Source organism: Acomys russatus, chromosome 6 (genome assembly GCF_903995435.1).
Source record: "Acomys russatus chromosome 6, mAcoRus1.1, whole genome shotgun sequence".
NCBI lineage: Eukaryota > Metazoa > Chordata > Mammalia > Rodentia > Muridae > Acomys > Acomys russatus.
This window is the reverse complement of record NC_067142.1, coordinates 75,069,656-75,090,900: the sequence shown is the minus strand read 5'-3', so window position 1 is coordinate 75,090,900 and position 21,245 is coordinate 75,069,656. Positions and strand designations below refer to the sequence as shown.

At 49.0% G+C, this 21,245-nt stretch overlaps 2 protein-coding genes across 2 annotated transcripts in view; one reads left to right on the top strand and one right to left on the bottom strand.

The window, feature by feature from the left end:
* The window catches only part of Parp1 (poly(ADP-ribose) polymerase 1), a 32,502-nt gene extending 14,658 nt beyond the window's left edge, over positions 1-17,844 (bottom strand). The window contains exons 1-8 of the mRNA XM_051148017.1: positions 17,597-17,844; positions 12,734-12,899; positions 10,441-10,556; positions 8,947-9,161; positions 7,777-7,876; positions 4,458-4,574; positions 3,620-3,796; positions 570-717 (exon numbers count right to left, since the gene is read on the bottom strand). Of these exons, the coding sequence (XP_051003974.1) occupies positions 570-717; positions 3,620-3,796; positions 4,458-4,574; positions 7,777-7,876; positions 8,947-9,161; positions 10,441-10,556; positions 12,734-12,899; positions 17,597-17,716 (1,159 nt within the window). The 5' untranslated portion in view covers positions 17,717-17,844. The remainder of the gene's footprint in view (positions 1-569; positions 718-3,619; positions 3,797-4,457; positions 4,575-7,776; positions 7,877-8,946; positions 9,162-10,440; positions 10,557-12,733; positions 12,900-17,596) is intronic.
* The window catches only part of Coq8a (coenzyme Q8A), a 450,047-nt gene that overhangs the window by 49,962 nt on the left and 378,840 nt on the right, over positions 1-21,245 (top strand). The window lies entirely within an intron of this gene.

The window sequence follows — 21,245 nt, the reverse complement described above, 5'->3', positions numbered from 1 at the left end:
GGAATGCAGCACTGGTGACAGGCAGGCCACAGGCCATAGTTTTTTATCTCCCAACTGGGGAAGAGACAGCTTGTCCTCTCTGGAGGATGGCCGTTGAGGACACCAACTGAATTTCACAAGGTCTCTGTAGAGAACAAAATCACTGATGTGGTGTGAACTGCAGGAAGACAGCAGAGGAAGGGACTGTGAAGGAGGGACCAGGAAGGCTAGTGCTCAGAAGAACCCTGTCTCCTACCCAGCCCACCATGGCCTCCACATGCCTAAAGGAGCAAATCCATTTCTCCTTTCCAAAATAAAAGGCTCAGGTCTCACTGCTTCTGATGTCCTAGGGCACATCTACTCATGACCAGGATCTCCCCAGGCTTGTGATGGCCACTGGTGCAGGGAGGATAACGGGCCTGCAGACTGGGACGTGTTTAGCAGTACACTGGGTGGTATATTCTGAACATGCTTCAAGGAACACTGTCCACACGGCACAAGACCACAGGACACCCACTTCAATATGTTACACCCTTGCAAGGTATGGTTCATAGGTCAAACCCAACCCACAACCCTTCCCGGAGTCATACCTGCTGGGGCAGAGGAATTCACTGCTGTGGGTGCTGAGGGGGCAGAAAGTGGAGGTGCCAGTGGTGCTGGGGCGCTGGTCTCTGGAGGGAATATCCGGTCCTGTTTTTTGACCTTTAACTTCTTGAGGTAAGATATTTCTCGGAATTCCTAAACAATGTTAAATTTCAGTTTTAAAGACACCAGATGTCTCTTAAAATAAACTTACAATAGGCTCAGTGAGATTTGTCCTGTGTAATGAGAATTTTGGGTTCTTTAAAAACACAGTGCCCCATATTTGACCACGTCCTCTGGATGGGGAGGCCTGGTGGCACTCAGAGGAAGGATAGCAGGCTACCAAGAAGAGACCTGATACCCTATGAGCATATACAGGTGGAAAAGGTCCCCTCAGTCAGTCATAGGGGAGGGGAGTAAGGGGAAAATGGGAGGGAGGGAGGAATGGGACGATACAAGGGATGGGATAACAATTGAGATGTAGTATGAATAAATTAATAAAATATATTTAAAAAATACACAGAAATAAACCCAGCATGGTGGGTGGCACACACCTGTAATCCCAGGAGTGAGGGAGGCAGAGGCAGGTGGCTTGCTATGAATTCCAAGGCCAGCCTGGTCTACCAAGCAAGTCTAGGACAGCTGAGGTTAAACAGAGAAAACAAACAATAACAAAACAAAACAACAACAACAACAAAAATAAACAAAACAAAAACCAAAACCCAAACCTAACTAACATCGTAGAAATATAAGAGTATGTTTCGTTTCAATCCCTGGTGTGGGGATCCAGGGCTGTTTTGCAGCAGCTGACCATGATTTGCCTCGTGCTCTAGCAGGGACACGACTTTGCCAGCTGTGATAGCTCCTATAATTGTATGAAGTTTGGGGTTCAGGGGACTTTTTAGAAGGTATATAAATGCTAAGGCCCAAGAGAGTTGTTGGTTTATTAAATAATCATGTGCAAAGAAGAAGCAACAAGAAGTTAGCTATTCTGACAGCAAAGAAAGCTTACTCTGAGGAGCACATTGCCCCTCATCTGCAGGAAGTGGTCTAACAACAGTGTTGTCCCTGTTTTGACCCCGACTTTATTCAGGGTGGAGAAGGGTGGAAGAAGAAAGAATCCACAAAGTGGCAAGAAGGGGCAGCTACAGTCCTGTGCAAATTAAACAATCTTTTTAAAAGCTCAATAATAAAATAGGAAAGTATCAAAGTTCCTAGGAACAAAGCTTATTATTGTTACTGTTTTTATGACTTTTTTGTTTTGTTTTGTTTTTTTTGAGACAGGGTTTCCTCTTGTAGACCAGACTGTCCTCAAACTCAGGTATCTGCTTGCCTCTGCCTCCCAAATGCCGAGATTAAAGGCGTGGACCATCATGTCCGACTACAACTTATTTCCTACATCTACAATAGTCCAAGTACTATAGGTGTCCTGAGAAAACCTTACCCTTCAGGAAAAACAAAACAAGGCCCAGTGAAGTGGCTCAGTGTGCGCCACCAAGCCAAGGATCTGAGTCTGAACCCAGAACTGAATAGTCAAAGAAAATCCCACAAGTTGTCCTCAATTTCACATGTGCCCCTCCCCAACTAAAGGTAACACTTTAGGGGGGAGGAGTGACTGGGAAGAGAACAGGGAGGGGGCTATAATTGGGATGTAAAGTGAACATATTGATTTTTAAAAAAATTTCAAAAGGTAGTATTTTAAACAAAATTTAAAAACCAACAACTTCCTGAAGAAGAGTCACTGCCTTGTCCACAAGTCACTTCTCTCTAATGAGAAGATCCACGGTTTCCAGTGGATGGGAGGAAAAAAAGACATATAGACCACAGAGAGCCTCAGGGCAACAAATGTTCTAAATGACACTTTCCTGATGGGCACATTTCATTCTACATTCTTCAATCACCACAGGCTGTACACCAAGAGTGGGCCCTAATGTGAACTACAGACTTTGGGTGATGGTGTCAGTGTAGGGTCATCAGTTCTAAGGAATGCATCACTCTGGTGCAGGCAGTGAAGACGGGGATGCTGGGTCCCAAAAACATACCAAAACCAAGACTCACACACCCGGTGACAGATTTATAAGTTTCCCAAAAGAGACCAGGCTAAGTCCCCTGGCTCATTAGGGAGGAACACAGCTTTGAGGCCTCTTGCACTCTCACACGGAATGATTCAACTGGCAGTCCTTTCTGTATCCTACCTGTCTTACAGTAGGCCTTGCCCTAGGGAGATTGGTCACTTGGTGTCACATATAAGCAGCTCTGGTGGAAAGCACAGTCCCTGTCCAATCAGACAGGAACTTCCCACCTGCGATCATGTTTGGTGAATGGCAGGAAAGGTGCCAGGCGCCTCCAACTCACACTCATCAATGTCACATGGCACAGGAAGGCTAGACAGAAGGCTTCTGGCCCCAGGAAAGCAGTCCTGTCAGCACCAAGTACAGTGCACTGAGTGCCAGGAGGCAGGGCGTTCAGGAACATGTGCAGGCAGTACTGACAGGTCGGCCAAGAACTACAACAGCAGAGCTGCCTGGGCACAGGCTTCTGGCAACCCACAGTAGCCTGCAGGAACCTGGGGAAGTAGAGACTCAGACAGGAAGGGCCATAAGGGCTCTGAGAGACAAAAAGGAGATGACTTTTAGACTGAGGTAAACACCTGGGGGATAACATAGCCATGAATTCCACTATCTACTGGGACAGCAAATGTCATCAGACCGGAACAGATCTTGCACCACGTAAGCACACACTCTGCGTCTAATGGCTGATCTGCTTACACTCGTCCCCACCAAAGGCAGTAAGAGGTTCACAAATGCTAGAGGAGGGAGTGTAGAATCTATGTATCAGAAAGCTGGACAAGTTGAGATTTTAAAAGGTGAAAAAATGGTAACATCAGGTGGACTAAAGTGGCTTCTCAGGCCTGGGAAAATGTAATGCCAGCATTGAACAGAGGAAGAGAGGACTAACTCTACTTAGCAGTGTTATAAAAAGGGTGAGGAACAGGGACTGTCATTGTGTGTCCCGGAGTGTGGACAAGTTCAGAAAGGAGGGACTCCCCCATCCTTACCTTTGGAGTTACCCACTCCTTCCGGTTGGGAGTCTGTGTCTTGACCATGCACTTGGTCCAGGCAGTGACATCCCCAGTGCAGTAATACGCATCGCTCTTGAAGACCAGCTGGCCTGAACACTCCTTGCAGGGCAGAAGGGCCCCAAATGCCATACCATCAGCAACTCGGTCCAAGATCTGAAGAAACATGCCAGAGGCCGGGGCTCAGGAAAGGACAGACACTAACAGACAGGGGAATTCTCCAGTGTCCCTATTCCCCAGAAAGAGGCTGTGTCTGGGCTCCACCACAGCTCAGGTGCCAGCTTGCATACAGCTCAGGCTTTACACTTTTGGAGCCCTCATCTCCAAGTGAAAGCATTCCTGCTGCAACCACTCTACCACACAAGGACTGGCCCAAGCAGGTGTAGCATGGCTTAGCAGCTCTGGGACACGTGACAGTGGTCCTCAGGCTAGTGTGATATAAACACACAAGGCAAAAGTACCTACCCACTAGCCGGGAGGTGGTAGCACATGCCTTTAATCCCAGCACTCGGGAGGCAGAGGCAGGCGGATCACTGCTCTGAGTTTTTGAGGCCTGCCTGGTCTACAAAGCAAGTCCAGGACAGCCAAACAGCCAAGACTACAAAAAAAAACTTTGTCTCGAAAAACCGGAAAAAGTACCTGCTCACCTTGGGACCTCACTATATTCTAAACCAGGACAAACATGTGGCAACGTATATACTGCTGGGGAAGTGTGACTGAAGGGGACGGTGACCACAGTACCAATGACTGCCATGTGCCATCCAACACCACCATGGAGGGCCTCCTGTGCATTCCCACAACACGAAAGGCAGCTCACCGCGGATTCTCCAGACGGCACTTGCTGCTGGTTGAAGATGAGCAACTCCTTCAGGTCGTTGGTGGAACATGCTTTCTTCAGCTCATCTTTGATGTTCCAGATCAGTTCATTTTGAGCCTGGGGGTGAGAAACCATAACTGAGATCAGTTCATTTTAGAATAGTTAATGCATGTACGGAGTCTGAGAATAACTTGTAGGAGTTGGTTTTCTCCTTCCATGATGTAAGGTTCTTTTTATTTCTTTATTTTTTTAAGAAAGGGTCTATTATGTAACTCTGGCTGCCCTGAAACTTGCTATGTATACCAAAACTCCCAGAGATCCTCCTGCCTCTGGCTCCCAACTGTTAGGATGAAAGATGTGTATTATACACCTAGACCCCTAATGTGGTTTTGTAGATGAGACTCAGGTTGCTAGGGGTCAGTACGGGGCTAGTGGACACTGCCTTGGTCTTGAAGCACCTAAGACACTATTTGAGGAGAGGTAGTTGGCTGCCACTAAGGCAGGGGGTATGGGCCTCCTTTTGAAATAATATAGGATCTGGGCTGTGTACTTCAAAAACTCAAGTGGTAACTTTTAGGGCGAGACTGGGATGAGACAAAACCTCAAGAGCCCAGGCTGGCCTCAATTGATGGCAATTCTCCTGCTTCAGCCTTTGCTGGACTTTAAATGAGTTAACCAAGGCTAACAAAATGGCTCAGTGGGTAAAGCCACTTGCCACTAGCCTGATGACCTGAGTTTGACCCTTGGGACCCACACTGTGGAAGTTGAGAACTGACTCCTGCAAACTGTCCCGACTGCCGCACGCACGCACGTAAGAATATTAAAAACCAAAACAGGGTTGAAGGGAGCTGGAGAGAGCTCATTAGTTAAAAGCATTTACTACTTTTAGAAAGGACCTAGGTTTGGCTCCCATCACCTACATGGAGGTTCACTACTATCCATAATTTGTTCCAGAGTATCTAGATGCTCTTTTCTGAACTCTGTGGGCACAAACATTCACACGGGTAGATAAAATACTCATACATGTGAATGAATGATTTACTTTAAAACCGCAACTCAGGGCTAGAGAGATGGCTCAGAGGTTTAAGCGCACTGACTGCTCTTCCAGAGGTCCTGAGTTCAATTCCCAGCAACCACAAGGTGACTCACAACCATCTATGTGATCTGATGCCCTCTTTTGGCAGGCAGGTGTACATGCAGGCAGAGCCTTGTACTCTTAATAATAAATAAATAAAATCTTAAAAAAAAACCAAAACAACCCCAACTCAGGTTACCAGACCAGGTGGCAGTGTCCTTCCTGGAGCAGCACAGCCTTTAGCACACCCTCGATGGAGTTGGCTGTTCCTCCAAAGGCGGCCAGCCAGCCACCTGACCAACTCTACCCTCAGCCAGGGTTTCCCCCTCAGGCCCTTGTGCACATCACAATAAAGCCAGGCAATGCTCTCAGAAGACACCTGGGAAGTGTGCAGACCAACTGTAAGACTGAATCCCTTACTGCCTGAGCCCTGGTGTCAACCCCTTAGAACCTGTTTCAAGAGACTTCTAGAAGCAACTAGAAATTCTGGGTAGAGCTTAGGGCCCCCTTTTATCTTTCCTAACACCTGCTTAGATTTTCCTACACGCTCAGGCTCAAGCAGAAATAGATAGATGTGATCTCTTTGGAAATGGTACTTTAAATCATGGTTTCAATGTCTACTAAGTGTCTACTCTTTGCTGGTGCTTTATGTGCCGTCTCACAGCTACCTACCACGGAGGTAGGTCAGGGTGAGCCTCCACCCTCCCTGGACAGCAGGCAAGGTGAACCGCACACCAGGCTGTACCTCCTAAGATTGAAAGAAGAACTTTGGCCCTACCAACACCAAGGAGAGCCCCACTCCCACAGCGTTTCGCTGTGTAGCCTTGGCTGTCCTGGACTTGCCTTGTAGACCAGGCTGGCCTTTAACTCAGAGACCCACCTGCCTCTGCTTCCCTGAGTGCTGGGATTACAGATGTGTACTACCACACCCAGAAAGATTTTAACTCCACTGACTGAGACCCTCAGCCATAACCCAGTCCCTGGGCTGGACTCTCAGTAACAACATTTCATTCCTGCTTGTAGTGGGGCATGCATGGGGACACTAGAAGCAGCAGTCTACGAACCCAGGCTTCATGGAAACAGTAGACTGTACAGCTGAGGCTGGAGACCTATGGAAACAGACTGGGGCAGAGGGCGGAGCTGAGAGGGGAAACTGGGTCTCCTGGCTTGATGTTCATCATGCCAACAATGGGGAGAGAACATCAGCACACCTACTGAAAGGAAAATGCAAAAACATCAAAGCAAAAATAAAACGTGGGGCTGGCTGGAGAGGTGACTCAGTGAAGGGAACTGGCAGAGTAGAGAGCAGCTGAACCCTCCAGAGGACACAGCATCCATATTATAAATGAACTCTTCGTGGGCATAGATAGTGGTACATGCCTGAAATTCCAGCACTCGGGGAGGCAAAGGCAGGCGGACCGCTGTGAGTCCAAGGCTAGCCTGGTCTACAAAGTGAGTCTAGGACAGCCAAGGCTATGCAGAGAAACCTTGTCTTGAAAAACCAACAAAACAAAACAAAACAAACAAACAAGAAAAACCAAAAAAAGAAATCCAGTATTCTCCTCTGGCCTCTGCAGGGAGCAGACACACAGGCAGGCAAAACAACCATATCAAAAAAAAAAAAAAGCTGAATATCACACACACTCACACAGAAGGCTCCACCAGTCAGAACCAGCTCACACACTGCTTATTACTGAGCCACTAGCAAAAGCTGAAAATCATAAACTCAAGCAGACGATTCCAAAAAATCATGTTCTCACTGACTGCCCTAAGCCCAGCAATCTACGGGTAATGATTGCTTCTCTCTCCAACCACAGCAAAACCAACAGTGGCGATCCCTCTGGTCACTGACCACTCATTTAACGGGGAGATCCTTTACTGCAGGCTTTCCTTGTTTTAAAAACTGGGACAACTTCCTCCTTAAGTCCCCGAGGCGCCTGCAGGCGTCGGCTGGCCAGTGACACTGCGGTTGGACTGGAGCATGACTCTGTGTCACCTACTGAGTCTGGGAAGACATGGAACATTCTATACTGCTGGCTGTGGCTGCAGGCCTGGCACCTGAGGCCTAATGTGTTCCATCACCCAAATAAGCATGATTTCTGTGAGTGAGGGGATGAAACAAGATGGAAGACCACGTGGCTCAAAGGCAGCCAGCCACGTGAGAAAGGTTTACACTGGTGTTGGTAAGGAGGGGAGGCCCGTGTCCTGCACGAGAAAGGCCAGAGGCGGCAGCCCAGGACTCACCTTGAGGGCCTTTTCCAGCTTACTGTCCTTGCCCGGCGCTTTTTTACATCTCTTTTTGGCCACCTCATCCATTCCGTCCACCTCGTCACCTTTTCTCTTTCTGAAAGAGATACAGGACTTAGTAAGAACCAGACGGAGATCCAGTGTGACCAAGGGACGTCTTAATGCCATCCTTCAGGACATCTGCTGATAAAGAGAGGCCTGGAGCTTGCCTCAGTGTCCAGAACAATGAGGACAGACCAAGGGCTCAGGTCACATCTGATGCTAGCTGTGTCTCCTGCACACACAGCGACTGGGAATTGTGGGAAAGCCAAAGAACCGAGCCTGGAGTGAGACACAGGGCTGCTCACCAGGCCGCCTTGCAGCCCGAGTTTGCCCTGGTACTTTCCAAAGCCACATGCTAAGGGAAGAGTAGCATGCACTTGCAGGACTGTGGTGATAACAAGATGACAGCTCAAGCATAGGGCTGAGTGAAGGGCCCAGCATGGCCAGTTCTCCAGCTCTCATGGCAGAGCTGGCTGGAGAATCCCAATGGCCTGTGTTCTAACAGTCCCGGCATCCTCACCCACTGGCCGTCTTCTGCCTTCCCGTTCCTGTGCTGCTCTATGAGCTTGTGCTAGGATCTGGAATAGTGCAAGCACTTGGGGACAGTGGCATAGGGACTGTTCAGAGCACAGAACATAGCTCCCCGGCCCTCAGCACACTCATTAACAAGCCGCTCTAGAATGGGTCCATCTGTTCGGGAGTCCAGGCCCTTCCCACTGTCCACCCTTTTGTGATTAGCCACGGCTCTCCCAGAACTCCAGACACAGAAACGCCTCTGCTGCACAATTGCAGCAATGTACAAGTAACACAAATGCGGGTTTTTCACAGGGTGGAGAACGGTGGCCATTCATCTGTGCAAAGGAACCTGGATGGTCCAGGAGGCTGCTCTTTTAATATCTGAAGGCTGTATGAGAAGGTGGTTGGCACAGTCTGCTATACCTGGCCTGAGGGCAGGGGCCAGGAGAGGATCAGACCTCACGGCTGGTGAGCTGGTGGGCGGGTGCTGGAGCGGCAGCAGATGACCCCATCTCTCTGCTGTCTTCTGCTCCTGGCTTCCTGATGGAATCCACAGGCTCTGGAGGCCTCCTCCAGGTCTCCACTTTCTAACCCCACCTCGCCACCTACCCTTCACTCTTGACTCCTGGGAGCTGCTTCTTCAGAGCTTCTTTGTCCTCTGCAGAGAGGAGGCTGAAGCCCTTGAGCTGGCTGGCGCTGTACTCGGGCCGGAAGCCGAGCTCGTCCCGCTTCTTGACAAAGCAAGTTGGATGGTACCAGCGGTCAATCATACCCAGCTGCGGCTTCTCTGGGTCCAGCATCTTCTTGGACAGGCGCACCTGGCCCTGTGGGGGAAACCACTTCATTTCTAGGGAGTGACAAGGCAGGACCGGGAGTAGCTAGCCTAGGGCACTGAATTCAAACTAAGGTATAGGTAGCAACTTTAAGCTCTTATGCCATCAAGGATTGTGGGGTACCTTTAGGCCCCAGCACTCGGAGTTCTTGAGGCTGACATGCTACCTCCTGCATTAATAAGACAACTGGCCCTCACATTTTAAATGACATCTATATACCCATCTGCTTAGACAAGTAACGCAATACTAACACTTCCCCACGGATGGGTAAAGATGCTGACATGGCATGCTGGTAAGCAGAGGCACTGCACCATTCTGTGATGGCCTCAGCCTGGCAACAGGGCCTTCTCACTCAACCTCACCCCCCCCCCCACAGACTCTCTTGAGGGCTAATCAATCTGCAGTGATAAACAAGAGCTGGGGCCTGCCCGCCTGCAGATGCTCAGTCCTCACAACAAACACTCCTGAAGTTTCCCACCTGTGAAGCAGCTGAAAAGCAAACTCCATCTCAGGCTAACACCCAAGAGCATAGAACAGTCTGATGCTCCCTCAGAGGCAAGAGGGCCATACCTTTTGCCTCCACTATTCAATGGCAATTACATTTTTCTCAGTTTTGTGTCTGCAGCATTTAGCTCTAGAGCTATTCTCGAAGGCCCTTATAGTCTTTCTTAGGTGGTGGAAGTAGGACCTACTAGAAGGAAGTTGGAGCTTTTGGGTGTCCCTTGATGTCAAGATGTTGGTCTTTCTCTTCTGCATCCCATGAACTAAATAGGCCTGCCTTGCCACGTGTGATGTCACCACAGGCCTACCTTCTACCCTGTTCCTGACAACATTAAGTCATCCATCCACTCCACCTGACTGGCCTCCAGTCAGGGAGAACTGAACTGGTGGCAGAGGAGGCTTGTCTGTGAAGTTTCTGATTAAACAGGGGTGCTGCTGGAGGCCCACACAGGAGAACCCTCCTAACCTCAAGCCCACTAAATAAGAACTGCCTTGTGCCTGCTGCCTCTCGGGAGACCCATGCTAGGGCTTTCCAAAATCTTTCCCCTAGGGCCCCTACCCACAGAGGCAGTTAGTTACACAAGAGCACAGGACTAAGCCTGTCCAGAATAAGAAACTATCACCTCCCATCTCTACAAAGATCTCCACTGCTTTTTAACCATGATTGTTGAGCCAGAGGTAAAGGCTGATTGCTTGTTTCTCCTGATGGTCAATACCCTCAACCTAAGGCAAACACCCCAGGAGGTGAAGGCACCGGACCAGGCGCTACCTTTTCAATCTTCTCCATGCAGCCCTTGCATGTGCTCCTGTTAGACTTGGCATACTCTGCTGCAAAATCACCCAGCGTCTTCTCCGCCTTGCTGCCGCTTCCATCCTGGCCTTTGCCTGAAGAAGAACCAAGCACACAACACTGCTCAGCTCGGCAGTCTCAGGCTGCAGCCTCCCAACACCCCCACTTTCTGTCCCCCCCCCCATCCTCCCACAAGGACACTATGTTTTGGGTGGTCACAACTAGTTCATCTCATTTCTACTTGGCAATAACTGTGGTTATTTTTGTTCTGATTTTCAACTCAAGACATCGGGGCTGGAGAGATGGCTCAGCGGTTAAGAGCACTGTCTGCTCTTCCAGAGGTCCTGAGTTCAATTCCCAGCAACCATATGGTAGCTCACGACCATCTATAATGAGATCTGGCGCCCTCTTCTGGCCTGCAGGTTTACCCATACATATAGAGTACTGTATACATAACAATAAAAAATAAATTTTTAAAAAAGAAAAGAAAAAAGAACCAATCTTCCGTGTGTGTGTGTGTGTGTGTGTGTGTGTGTGTGTGTGTGTGTGTCTGTCTGTCTGTGTTGTTTGCATGTCTGTGTACCAGGTGCCTGTGGTGTCAGAAGAGGTGCCAGATCCTCTGAGCTAGAGCTATGTATGGACAGTGTGAGCTACCTTGTAGGAGATGGGAACCAAACCCAAGTTGTCAGTTTTTCTTTTTTGTTTTGTTTTTTTCCCCCGAGACCGGTTGTTTTTTAACTCAAAGATCCACCTGCCTCTGCCTCCTGTGTGCTGGGATTAAAGGGGTGTGGCACCACGCCTAGCTTGAAGCCCAAGTCTTCTAGAAGAGCTTCCAGAACTAAGCCATCTCTACAGCCCCAGATTCTTCTTTAGATATAAAAATAGGTTATGCTGGGTGTGGTGGTGCACACCTTTAATCTCAGCACTCAGGAGGCAGAAGCCAGCCTGGCCTATAAGGAGTTCCAGGACATCCAAGGCTGAGTCATCTAAACAACTATCTGTAACTGTAGTCCCAGGGGACTCAAGTCCTTTTCTGACCCCATGGGTACCAGGCACAAATGTGGCGCACATACATCATGCAGGTAAAACACTCATTTGCATTAAAAAAACAAAAACAAAACAAAAAAACTAAGCAGGGTAATCCATGTACTCTGGGAGGCAAAGGCAGGTGGATCACTGAGTTCGGAGGCCAGCCTGGTCTACAATGCAAATCCAGGACAGCCAAGGCTACACAGAGAAACCCTGCCTCAAAAATCTAAAGAGATGGCCTGGAGAGATGGCTCAGTGGTTAAGAGCCCTGTCTGTTCTTCCAAAGAACCTGGGTTCAATATCCAGCACTCCAAGGTCTGACACCCTCATGCGAATGCACATAAATTAAAATAAAATAAATAAAAATAAAAATAAAAAATTTTTAAAAAGAGAAAGAAAGAAAAGAAAGGAAGAAAACATGACTAGCTACAAACTGAGTGTCCCCATGCAAACAGCTTGGTAACAGAGCAGCTCTTGTTCTAACTTCTGGAATAACTGTACATACAAACATCCTGAAGACAGGGTGGATACAGGTCCATACATGGAACCCATCTTTTCACAGACACATTGTATTAACAGCCCGAAGGTAAATGCACACAGTATTTCTAGACTGTCTACAATTTTGACTCCTGTCATGAAAGCAGGTATAGAATTTTTCACATGTGCTGATGTACTGCTGCTCAAAAGTTTCAAATTCTGGAGCACTTCTGATTTTCTGATGAAGGACACTCAAACTTTATGACTATTAGAAAGTCTGCTGGGAGAAGCAGTCAACTGCTCAGAGTCACCAACAGCAGAGTGTGGTGTCCTATCAAAGGAACACAGGCCAGTGACAGAAGGGACCCGAGGACCAGCCACATTAGCAATCAGAATAGAAGCCACCTATAATCCCAGCTCCCACGGAGCTAAGGCAGGAGGACTGCTGACTCTGAGGTCTCTATTTATCTGTCTGTTTTGAGACAAGGTCTCCCCACATAAAACTGGCTGTCCTGGTTTTTGCATTTTAAAAATAAAAAGGAGAGGCCTAGCCAAGACTACCCCCTAAGTAACACCGTGCACAGGACCTGGAAGGCATCAGTGGCAGGCGTGTTACCTAACCATCTACCTAAACCCACAGAACGCACAACCACAAAGAACGAAGATGCGTCAACCAAATTTTCATCAACTGCTGTAAAAGCACCAAAACTCACACAACAGACAAAGCAGCCCGGATGTGCAAGGCGGGAGACAGGGCTACACACACCTGCCACACCTCCAGCCTCTGCAGTCTTCTTGACCTTCTGCTGGTCATCCCACCGCAGCTCAGAGAACCCATCCACCTCGATGTCAGGCTGCCGGATGGAGTGGCCCACCTTCCAGAAGCAGGAGAAGTGGTACCAGTGTGGGACCTTCCCGTCGAACATGGGTGACTAGAAATCACAAAGCAGAGGTGAGGGGGCCGTTAATCTCTATGCAAGCCACAAGCCCACCCTGCTCCCAGCCCAGGCAGTGATGGCCGCCTGCTGTTCTTCCATGTCGCACAATGACTTGCAAAAGGATGAGAAGTTGGCCCTGGGTTCCTTTTAGGGTATGTGCAGTACTTCTGACTTGTCACACAGGACATCTACGCAATGTCCCAGTGCCCCCTGTACTTGTTAGGTGAGCCAGGCAGCAGCCCTTGAGCTTGAGGGTCTGGGTGGCCCAGAAACGGCTCCTAAGTGCCTCTGCAGTTAAAAATAATGAGGAGCAGGACCTAGATAGAGGCAGCAGAGAAAATGTGTCAGGAGAGTGTCAAATGCAGCAAGACATGCACATGTGAGTAGAACAAATAGCTTCTGTGAGGGGAAGACTTCCAGGCCTGGAGCTAGGCTGGCCACAGACCTCAGGGGGACCTGATCTGCCGGTGGGCCTGAGGTAAAGGTACTGTGTCACTTCAGGTGTTTTCTTTCCCTATGACGCTTTGCACCCAGTACCTGTTTTTGAGATGGTGACAGTGCCTGTGATGAAGAAGACCCAGCTTCCTCGTGCCCTTCCTCACAGGCCATGCCTCTGGGAAGGCAGCAGCAACCCTAGCCCCAGATGGCGGCACTAACAATGGAGGCACAGTGCGGCGACGGGACAAGAATCTGATACCAAGTTCTTCCACCACCCTGACTGCAGAAGAGCAACTAAACACAGCCGGCCTTCTTTCTGACCAAAGTAAGATCGCCATTATGACTGCTTCAGGGGACACAGAGATAAAGGCCAATGAAATAAAAATATTAAAGCAGCATTGAAAATAAGCACTTGGGAGGCCAGGCCGGTGTGCAAAGCAGGTCCACGACAGCCAAGACTACACAGAGGAAACCCTGTCTCGAAAAAAAGCAAAACAAAAACAAGAAAGAAAGAAAGAAAAAGATGGAGTTGGTCTCCTTTAGATGCGTTAAAAAGTAAGACTGAGGTCTGAGGGGGTGGCTCAGTGGCTAACTTGCTCTTCCAGAGGACCTGGGTTCTATTCCTAGCACCCATCTGCAACCCAGTCCTAGGGAATCTGATGTTTTCTTCTGCCCTCTTTAGGCACCAGGCAGGTGAAGTACAGCTGTACAAGCAGGCAAAACACCCATACATATAAAAATTAAGAAAGTAAATAAAAATTTACAAACATTAAGGCCAAGAGACCTGCCTAGGTGACCCAACAGTAATTACCTGGAGCCTTTCAGAGTTCTTCAGACTTCCTTAGGAGCCTCAAGGCCCCACCCACAGCTTCCCTCAGGGAGTATGACCCTGAGTCAGAATCTAACCAAATTTCAATGTGTATTCATTTTTGCCTGCAAGGGGGGGGGGGGACTGCAGAAAAGATGGCCTCTGCTAGATGACGGGCAGCTTGCTGAGAAGACTCCATTTCTGCCCCTCCCCAAATTGGATCACACCAAGTGGCAGGTTCAGATCCTCTGAGCCCGTGTGGCATGTGGTTTCTGCCTGCCTCAGCCTTTGGATCTCCGCTGTAGTGTAATGTAAAGGAGGGCCCAGAGCCATGGCTCTGTCCCCTGGAGTGGTGGTGACACCAAGAGGTACGTACGCCCTATGGTGTACTTAAGACACAAAACCAGAGAAGCCCGTCCCCCACAGGAAAACCAACAACAAAACCAACCAAAAAGTAAACTCCTGACCACAGCAAGGACTGTGAATGACTGGCAGTAAAGGCCAAGGCCCCAAGATGTCGGCCTGTACCTCCGAACTAGGAAAGGCAGGGGACCTGGGTCTAGGACTATGAAGCCCAGAGCAACAGCCACAGTCCAAGAGCTTCACTCAGCCCTTAGCAACCATAATGATCACCACTTCCTCCCAGGTAAGGCTGAGAATCCAGCCAGTGGGAGGGGGGTGGCCTTGCTATGGGTATGGAACCCTCAAATCACCCCAAGACTATCTATCCCTCAGCCTCCCAGGCAAGCAGGTCCTCCTGCCTTCAGCTAGGGCTCTGAAAGATCAGGTTATCAGCTGCTCAGAGAACAATCCTCCCATACAAATGGAAAAGGAGGTATTTAAATTCAAGCACTAGAAGAAAGGCTTCTTTGTTTTGGGCCCTTCAGGACTCAGCCTATAGGGCCAATTTTAAATGCAGAACTAAACTTCCAAGTTCAGCTAAGGAAGAACATCACCTTCGCTGTAAATAATAAAAGTTTCTTTCAATAATAAAGTTCCTTTCACAATCAAGAAAACCTGGAGGAGGGCCTTGAATGCTAACTAAATTATCTATGGCAGGCCCCAGCCACCCCAATATCCCCTTCCTTTCCTCTCTTCCTGACAGTACTGCAGGGGTGGAGAGGGTGGCGGGTGGGGGAGGTGTCATGCTTTCACAGGAGGGCTATTTTCTGGCTAGCACCTAATAAAATATGTAAGGTTTAGGAAAACAAAAACCTGACCATCTGAAAGGCCTGGTGTGGTGGCTCCTGGTTTTTAATCTCATCACTGGGGAGGCAGAGGCAGGCAGATCTCTGGGTTTGAGGCCAGCAAGCCCATGTCTCAAAAGCAAAACAAAAGCATTTGAAAGGCTGGGTGTGGTGCTGGAGGCAGGACAGCCTTTAATCCCCAGCACTCCAGAGATGGGAGGCCAGAGGATCAGGAAAAATCAGCCTTGAAATCCTGTCTCAAAACCAACAAACCAACCTGTCACTGGTGGCTCATGCCTTTAATCCCAGCGCTTGGAGGTGGATCTCTGGGAGTTCAAGTCCAGGACAGCCAAGGCTTCACAGAGAAACCCTGTCTCTAAAAAACCAGAAACAATGGAGGGCGTGGTGGTACACACCTTTAATCCCAGCGCTCGGGAGGCAGAGGCAGGTGGATCTGAGTTCGAGGCCAGCCTGGTCTACAAAGCAAGTCCAGGACAGCCAAGGCTACACAGAGGAACCATGTCTTGAAAAAAACAAAACCAAACACCCAACCAACCTACTTCTGGGGATAGCATTACTTCAAACTTTACTAGTACCCTTCTAATAGTTGCTGTAGTTAGGCTGAGGACTCCCCAATCATAAAGTGATACGAAAATATAATAAACCTAAGGCACTTTTGCTTTTCTGCTTACACTCAAGATAGGAAGGGAAATAATCTATAAACTGGAAAGGATGTGGGTGTTTTCTCTTAAACCCGTAGATCCTTAAATTCTATTACATCCTGGAACTGGCAGGTAAAGTTCAGAGACCTCAGCAGGAAATGGGGCTTGTAGGCCCTTCCCTCTTAGCTATCCCCAGCTTTCCCATTTCAGTGAATAAAGACTCTTAAAAACAGAACACAAAAACCCTGTTTTTTGAGAAAATGTTTTCTCTGTGTAGCCTTGGCTCTCCTAGACTCTTTGTAGACCAGGCTGGCCTCGAACTCACAGCAATCCACCTGCCTCTGCCTCCCCGAGTGCTGGGATTACAGGCGTGCATAAAGACTCTTAATCAAGCTCCCACACTAGACTGGGATATCCCGGGCTCCTCCTCTCCTGGGCACAGGCTTATCATTATCAGTCTTCCCCACACTCCCTTAACCAAGCAGAAGGCGCCCAGGATGGGCTCCCTATCCAATCATGAACGCAAGCAACAAAGATGCGCCTAGCAGATTTTGGTCACCAATGATAATTATTGACACTAACGCAGAGCCTGGAACCTGGCTGCTACTTAATACATGTGTACAGAGTGAGTGAGAACTGTGTGCCAGGCATGCTGAGCACCAGTTCTCAGAGGGCACCAAGAAGGCAGCTTCAGTTCTCGCCATGATGTGGAACAGAAGCAATGTGGGGTACCCATTGCGTGAACAGCTTCTTCCCCCAAGCCCATAAGTATTGAAATCCAGTTGAGGGCTAGCAGGCCAGCAGGCCTTTTCTGAAACACATTACAGCCACTGGACAGCAAGGGGAATCAATTTTCTTGATCATCAGCAGTGAACTTGGGTAACTGTGTACAGGGGGGTGGATGATGGGAGGGAACAGGGAAGGTGAGAACCACACTAGCAAAGACAGGCATCAGCAAAACCAGAAGGCCACGAGGCAGGAGCCCTAGAACTGCAGGGACCCTTTTATCCCACCACCTCGGAAGCGTCAGTTAACAGACCAGAGAGCTGCAGAAAGCACCGAGAAGTCGGTGACCTCTGGAAGTTTAGAGAAAACGTTATTTCCAACTAGAAATCAGGCCCAAAGCGAACGCCCTGTAAAGCAGCAGCACAGCCCTGTATAATTAGATCAGAAATACCGAGAGTGAGCGGATGTTGAAAGGATAACCAAAAATAGAATTAAGATTAAAAAAAAAAAATCCATCTTGGACAAAATTCAGGATAGGCCAAATCAGAGTAGCTTTAAGGACCGCGCGCACAACCTCCTCCCCCACCCGAAGAGAAGGCAGTGAAATGAAAACAAGAACTCTGCGACCGTCCAGACCCATCCAGGAGGCAGGCCCTTTGATTTTACAAAGCTAGAGGCACCGCCAGATGCTCTTACTTCCCGGGCTTTTCTTGCAGGGTCGGTGCAATCTCCCGGAAGGGGTCGGCCCAGTGGGAGTCAAGGACCCCGGGCAGCGGCGCCCCGGGCCTTTCCCGCCCTTCTCGCCCGGACGCGGTGAGCCGCCCCGAGCCCACACAGCCGCCCTGCGCCTCCAGCCCGGCCCCGCCGCACCTGCACCATGATGGCCATGCGGAGCGAGTCCTTGGGGATACTCTCACTGCATTTCTTGCAAGAGGCGCGCCCGCTCTTAGCGTACTCCACCCGATAAAGCTTCTCCGAAGCCTCCGCCATCCTCCCGCTCGTGCCGCAGCAGCTGCCGCCGGACGCCGCCGCCCGTCCGCTTCGCTAACGTGTCGGTTTCCCCGCAAGCGTGCGGAGCCGCCTCCGCTCAGGATAGATTGCTGATGCCTGGCGGCGGGACCGCCCCTAGACCCGCGCGGGGGGCGGGGCTTCTGCACGCGTCTAAGGGGCGGGGTTTGCGTTCCCGCGCGTCTGCGCCTGTGCGCGCTGGTCTTTCAGCCTCTGGGAAGGGGCAGGGGCTTGGGCCCGAAGAATCCGACTGGCGCCGCCCCTTTTGTCGGTTTGTCCCAGAAAGGCTTTCCTCTCTCAATTAGTTCCACCTTACCAACCTCCTCCCATTTTTTTCCAGGTCTGTTTGAGGGTGAACTTTGCTGACTCTAGGTTGGGCGGTCTAGTCTGCAGCCTCCAGACTGCTGGCACAGAAAACCAACTAAAGCCTAATTTTTCATTCTTAGTAAATTTAGATGCAGAACTATAATCCAAGAGAATAAGCAGTACTTGGAATAGTTGCAACAGATTATCATAGTCTCTCTCTCTCTCTCTCTCTCTCATTTTTCTCCTAGTCACGGGGTATCTCAGTAGTCTTGGCTACCTTGAAACTTGCTCTGTAGACCAGGCTGACCTCAAACTCACAGAGATTCATACCTGCCTCTACCTCGTGAGTGCCGGAATTAAAGGGCATGTGCCTCCAAGGATAGCAGCATGTTTTCATGGGGAGATCTCAAAATATTTAAGGTTATCACCAATTGAAGGTATGGGTATTGTTAAGCTTGCCGCTGTCAGATCTTGTTATTTAATGTAACACTACGATTTTTGTTTGTTTTTGTTTTTCAAGACAAGGTTTCTCTATGTTATCTTGGCTGTCCTGCACTCGCTTTGTGGACCAGACTAGCCCTCTGGTCTACATGCATGCCTGAAGAGGCCAGAAAAGGGTGTTGGAGCCCCTGAAACTGGAGTTATAGACAGTGTTAGCCTCTGGGGGGGTACTGGGAACCGAATCTCAGTTCTCTACACAAGAAGTTAGTAACAGGCCGGGTACCACGGGTGACACACGCCTGTAATCCCAGCACTTGGGAGGCAGAGGCAGGCAGATCTCTGTGAGTTTGAGGCCAGCCTGGTCTACAAAGTGAGTTCAGGACAGCCAAGGTTACACAGAGAAACCCTGTCTCAAAATGCCCCCCCCATCCCCAAACAAAACGAAATCACCAAGAGCCGTTAACCTCTGAGCTGCATCGCCAGCCTCCAGTTTTGTGGATTTTTCTCTTTCTTTTAATGATGTAGACTTGTCTTACTTACTTATCTTGTTTGCTCTTAACTTCTGAATGTTCATTTGTTTGTTTTTGTTTTTGTTTTGTTTTTTTGAGACAGGGTTTCTCTGTGTAGCCTTGGCTAACCTGGACTCTTTATAGACGCACAGGGATCCACTTGCCTCTGCCTCCTGAGTGCTGGGATTAAAGGTGTGCACCACCAACGCCCAGCACTTCTGAATGTTCTTTGCCATGTTTGTGTTGTGAGGGTGAAATTGGAGACAAAAAGCTCTATGAGGAAGGAAGAGAGTAGTGAACAAGGAAGCCTGGGCTAGTGGATCAGAGCGGCTCTGTGGCTGGGGGGCCGTCGGGGAGAGGAGGGCAGGCAGCATGCGCTGTTTCCCTGGCAGCCTCCACCACACACATTGCCTTCTGGGCTCCTTCTTTTTCTCCTGATGTCAGTCAAGAATTGTTTTGTTGTTGTTATTTTTTTCTTGCATTGCTGGGGATGGAGGCCAGACTTTCCTGTGGACTAGGCATATCTTCCTGCTGAGCTGTCCCAGCGCAACAACCTTATTTCTTAATTTTTTTTTTTACAAGTATTTATTTAATTTTGGAGAGAGAGAGTGCATGGGGAGAGAGCATGAGCATGCCATGGTGCATGCACAGGGGTTAGAGGGCAATATGCGGGAGTTGGTTTATTCCTCCCATCATGTGGGTCCTGGGGATTGAACTCAGATCATCAAGCTTGCCTATGAGTGCCTAAACTTGTTAGAGCTGAGCTATATCATCATGAATCATACAGGTACATAATAAGTATATTCTTAGCCCTTAGCCTAGTACCAGGTATATGGTAGCAATTCATTGAAAAATTGCCGAATGAACAAATGACGCATAATGACTCCCCCCCCCCCAGGACTGACCCCCAAGGGCATGATGAAGGGACCATTGTGTGGTGCCATGGTTAGCTAGTTAATCCTGGACATCCTGGGCGGGAGGAGCCCCGCCCTGTCCCAAGCGCTCTACCCACGTGGACCAGCATCTGCTGAGCACATTTCTCACAGAGCAAATAAACCCAGTTATTTTAAAACACGAGGCCAACATCATGAAATTGACAATTACCTCTGAAAATCATGTTCCTTTCCAAGCCTACACAGTTGTCCTGGCCGCTGGTTTTCTATCCAGAGTGGAGCTTGGTTGTGTGGGCACAGCCATCCCTGGGAGAAGTAACTGGGGCCCACAGCCCAGCGAAGGCTGACTGCTGTGGGGACCTAACGGGTCACAGTGAGTCCTTCCTTTGTGTGACAGCTAGGGGAAGTGCGCATCCTCAGCAACCAGCATGGATCTTATAAAAATAAGAACCTTTTGGGTTTATTTTGGTTTGTTTTTGTTTGAAAAACATACACACAGGAGGAGAGGAGAGAAAACTGCAGGTAGAAATAACTGCTAGTTAATTCTGTTTATCCGGGGCAGGTGGGAAGGAAACTGCCCCAATCCAAGAGGGAAATAGTTTCAGCAAACCAAGGTTACACTGCAGCACAGCTGGGAGCCCCTGTGTTTATGAAGCCACGTTCCTTTGTTAATGGTTACGTAAGCCTAATCAAAGTGTACATTTCTTAACTGTGTTCACACACAGGCACTTTTCAATTGCTCTGATTTATTTTTCAATAACACTTCCTAAAAAAAAAAACGCTTCAAAATTCTGTCATTCTCCGTTCTGTATAATTTCCAAGGGCAGAAAATTTCAGCTAGAACTAAGTAAACACATGTAATTTCACGTTTTAAGATTTGAGTTTTTAAATTACAGTTGAACCTTATTGCAGCATGATTTGACATACTGAGTCAGATCTTGTTCACTGGAAGATGATTACATGCAGTGAAAATCTCCAGGAATTTAAAATGGGGAGGAATTGTGGAGGCATGGGGTGGCATGGGGGTCTAGAAGGCAGAGGTTGCTGCGGGTCACAGCTTAGCAGATCCTGGGGTGAGTGCAGAGCAGCCTGCGCTGTCCTCAGTATCTCTGTGGGGATATGATTCTTTCATGAGCTGTGGCCAGTGTTGTAAAAGGTACATCCGACAGCACTTAGGGGAGGTGATAGGCTGGCGTGTAAGACATCAGTAGTGGCCGGGCGTGGTGGCGCACGCCTTTAATCCCAGCACTCGGAGGCAGAGGCAGGCGGATTGCTGTGAGTTCGAGGCCAGCCTGGTCTATAGAGTGAGTCCAGGATAGCCAAGGCTACACAGAGAAACCCTGTCTTGAAAATTCAAAAAAA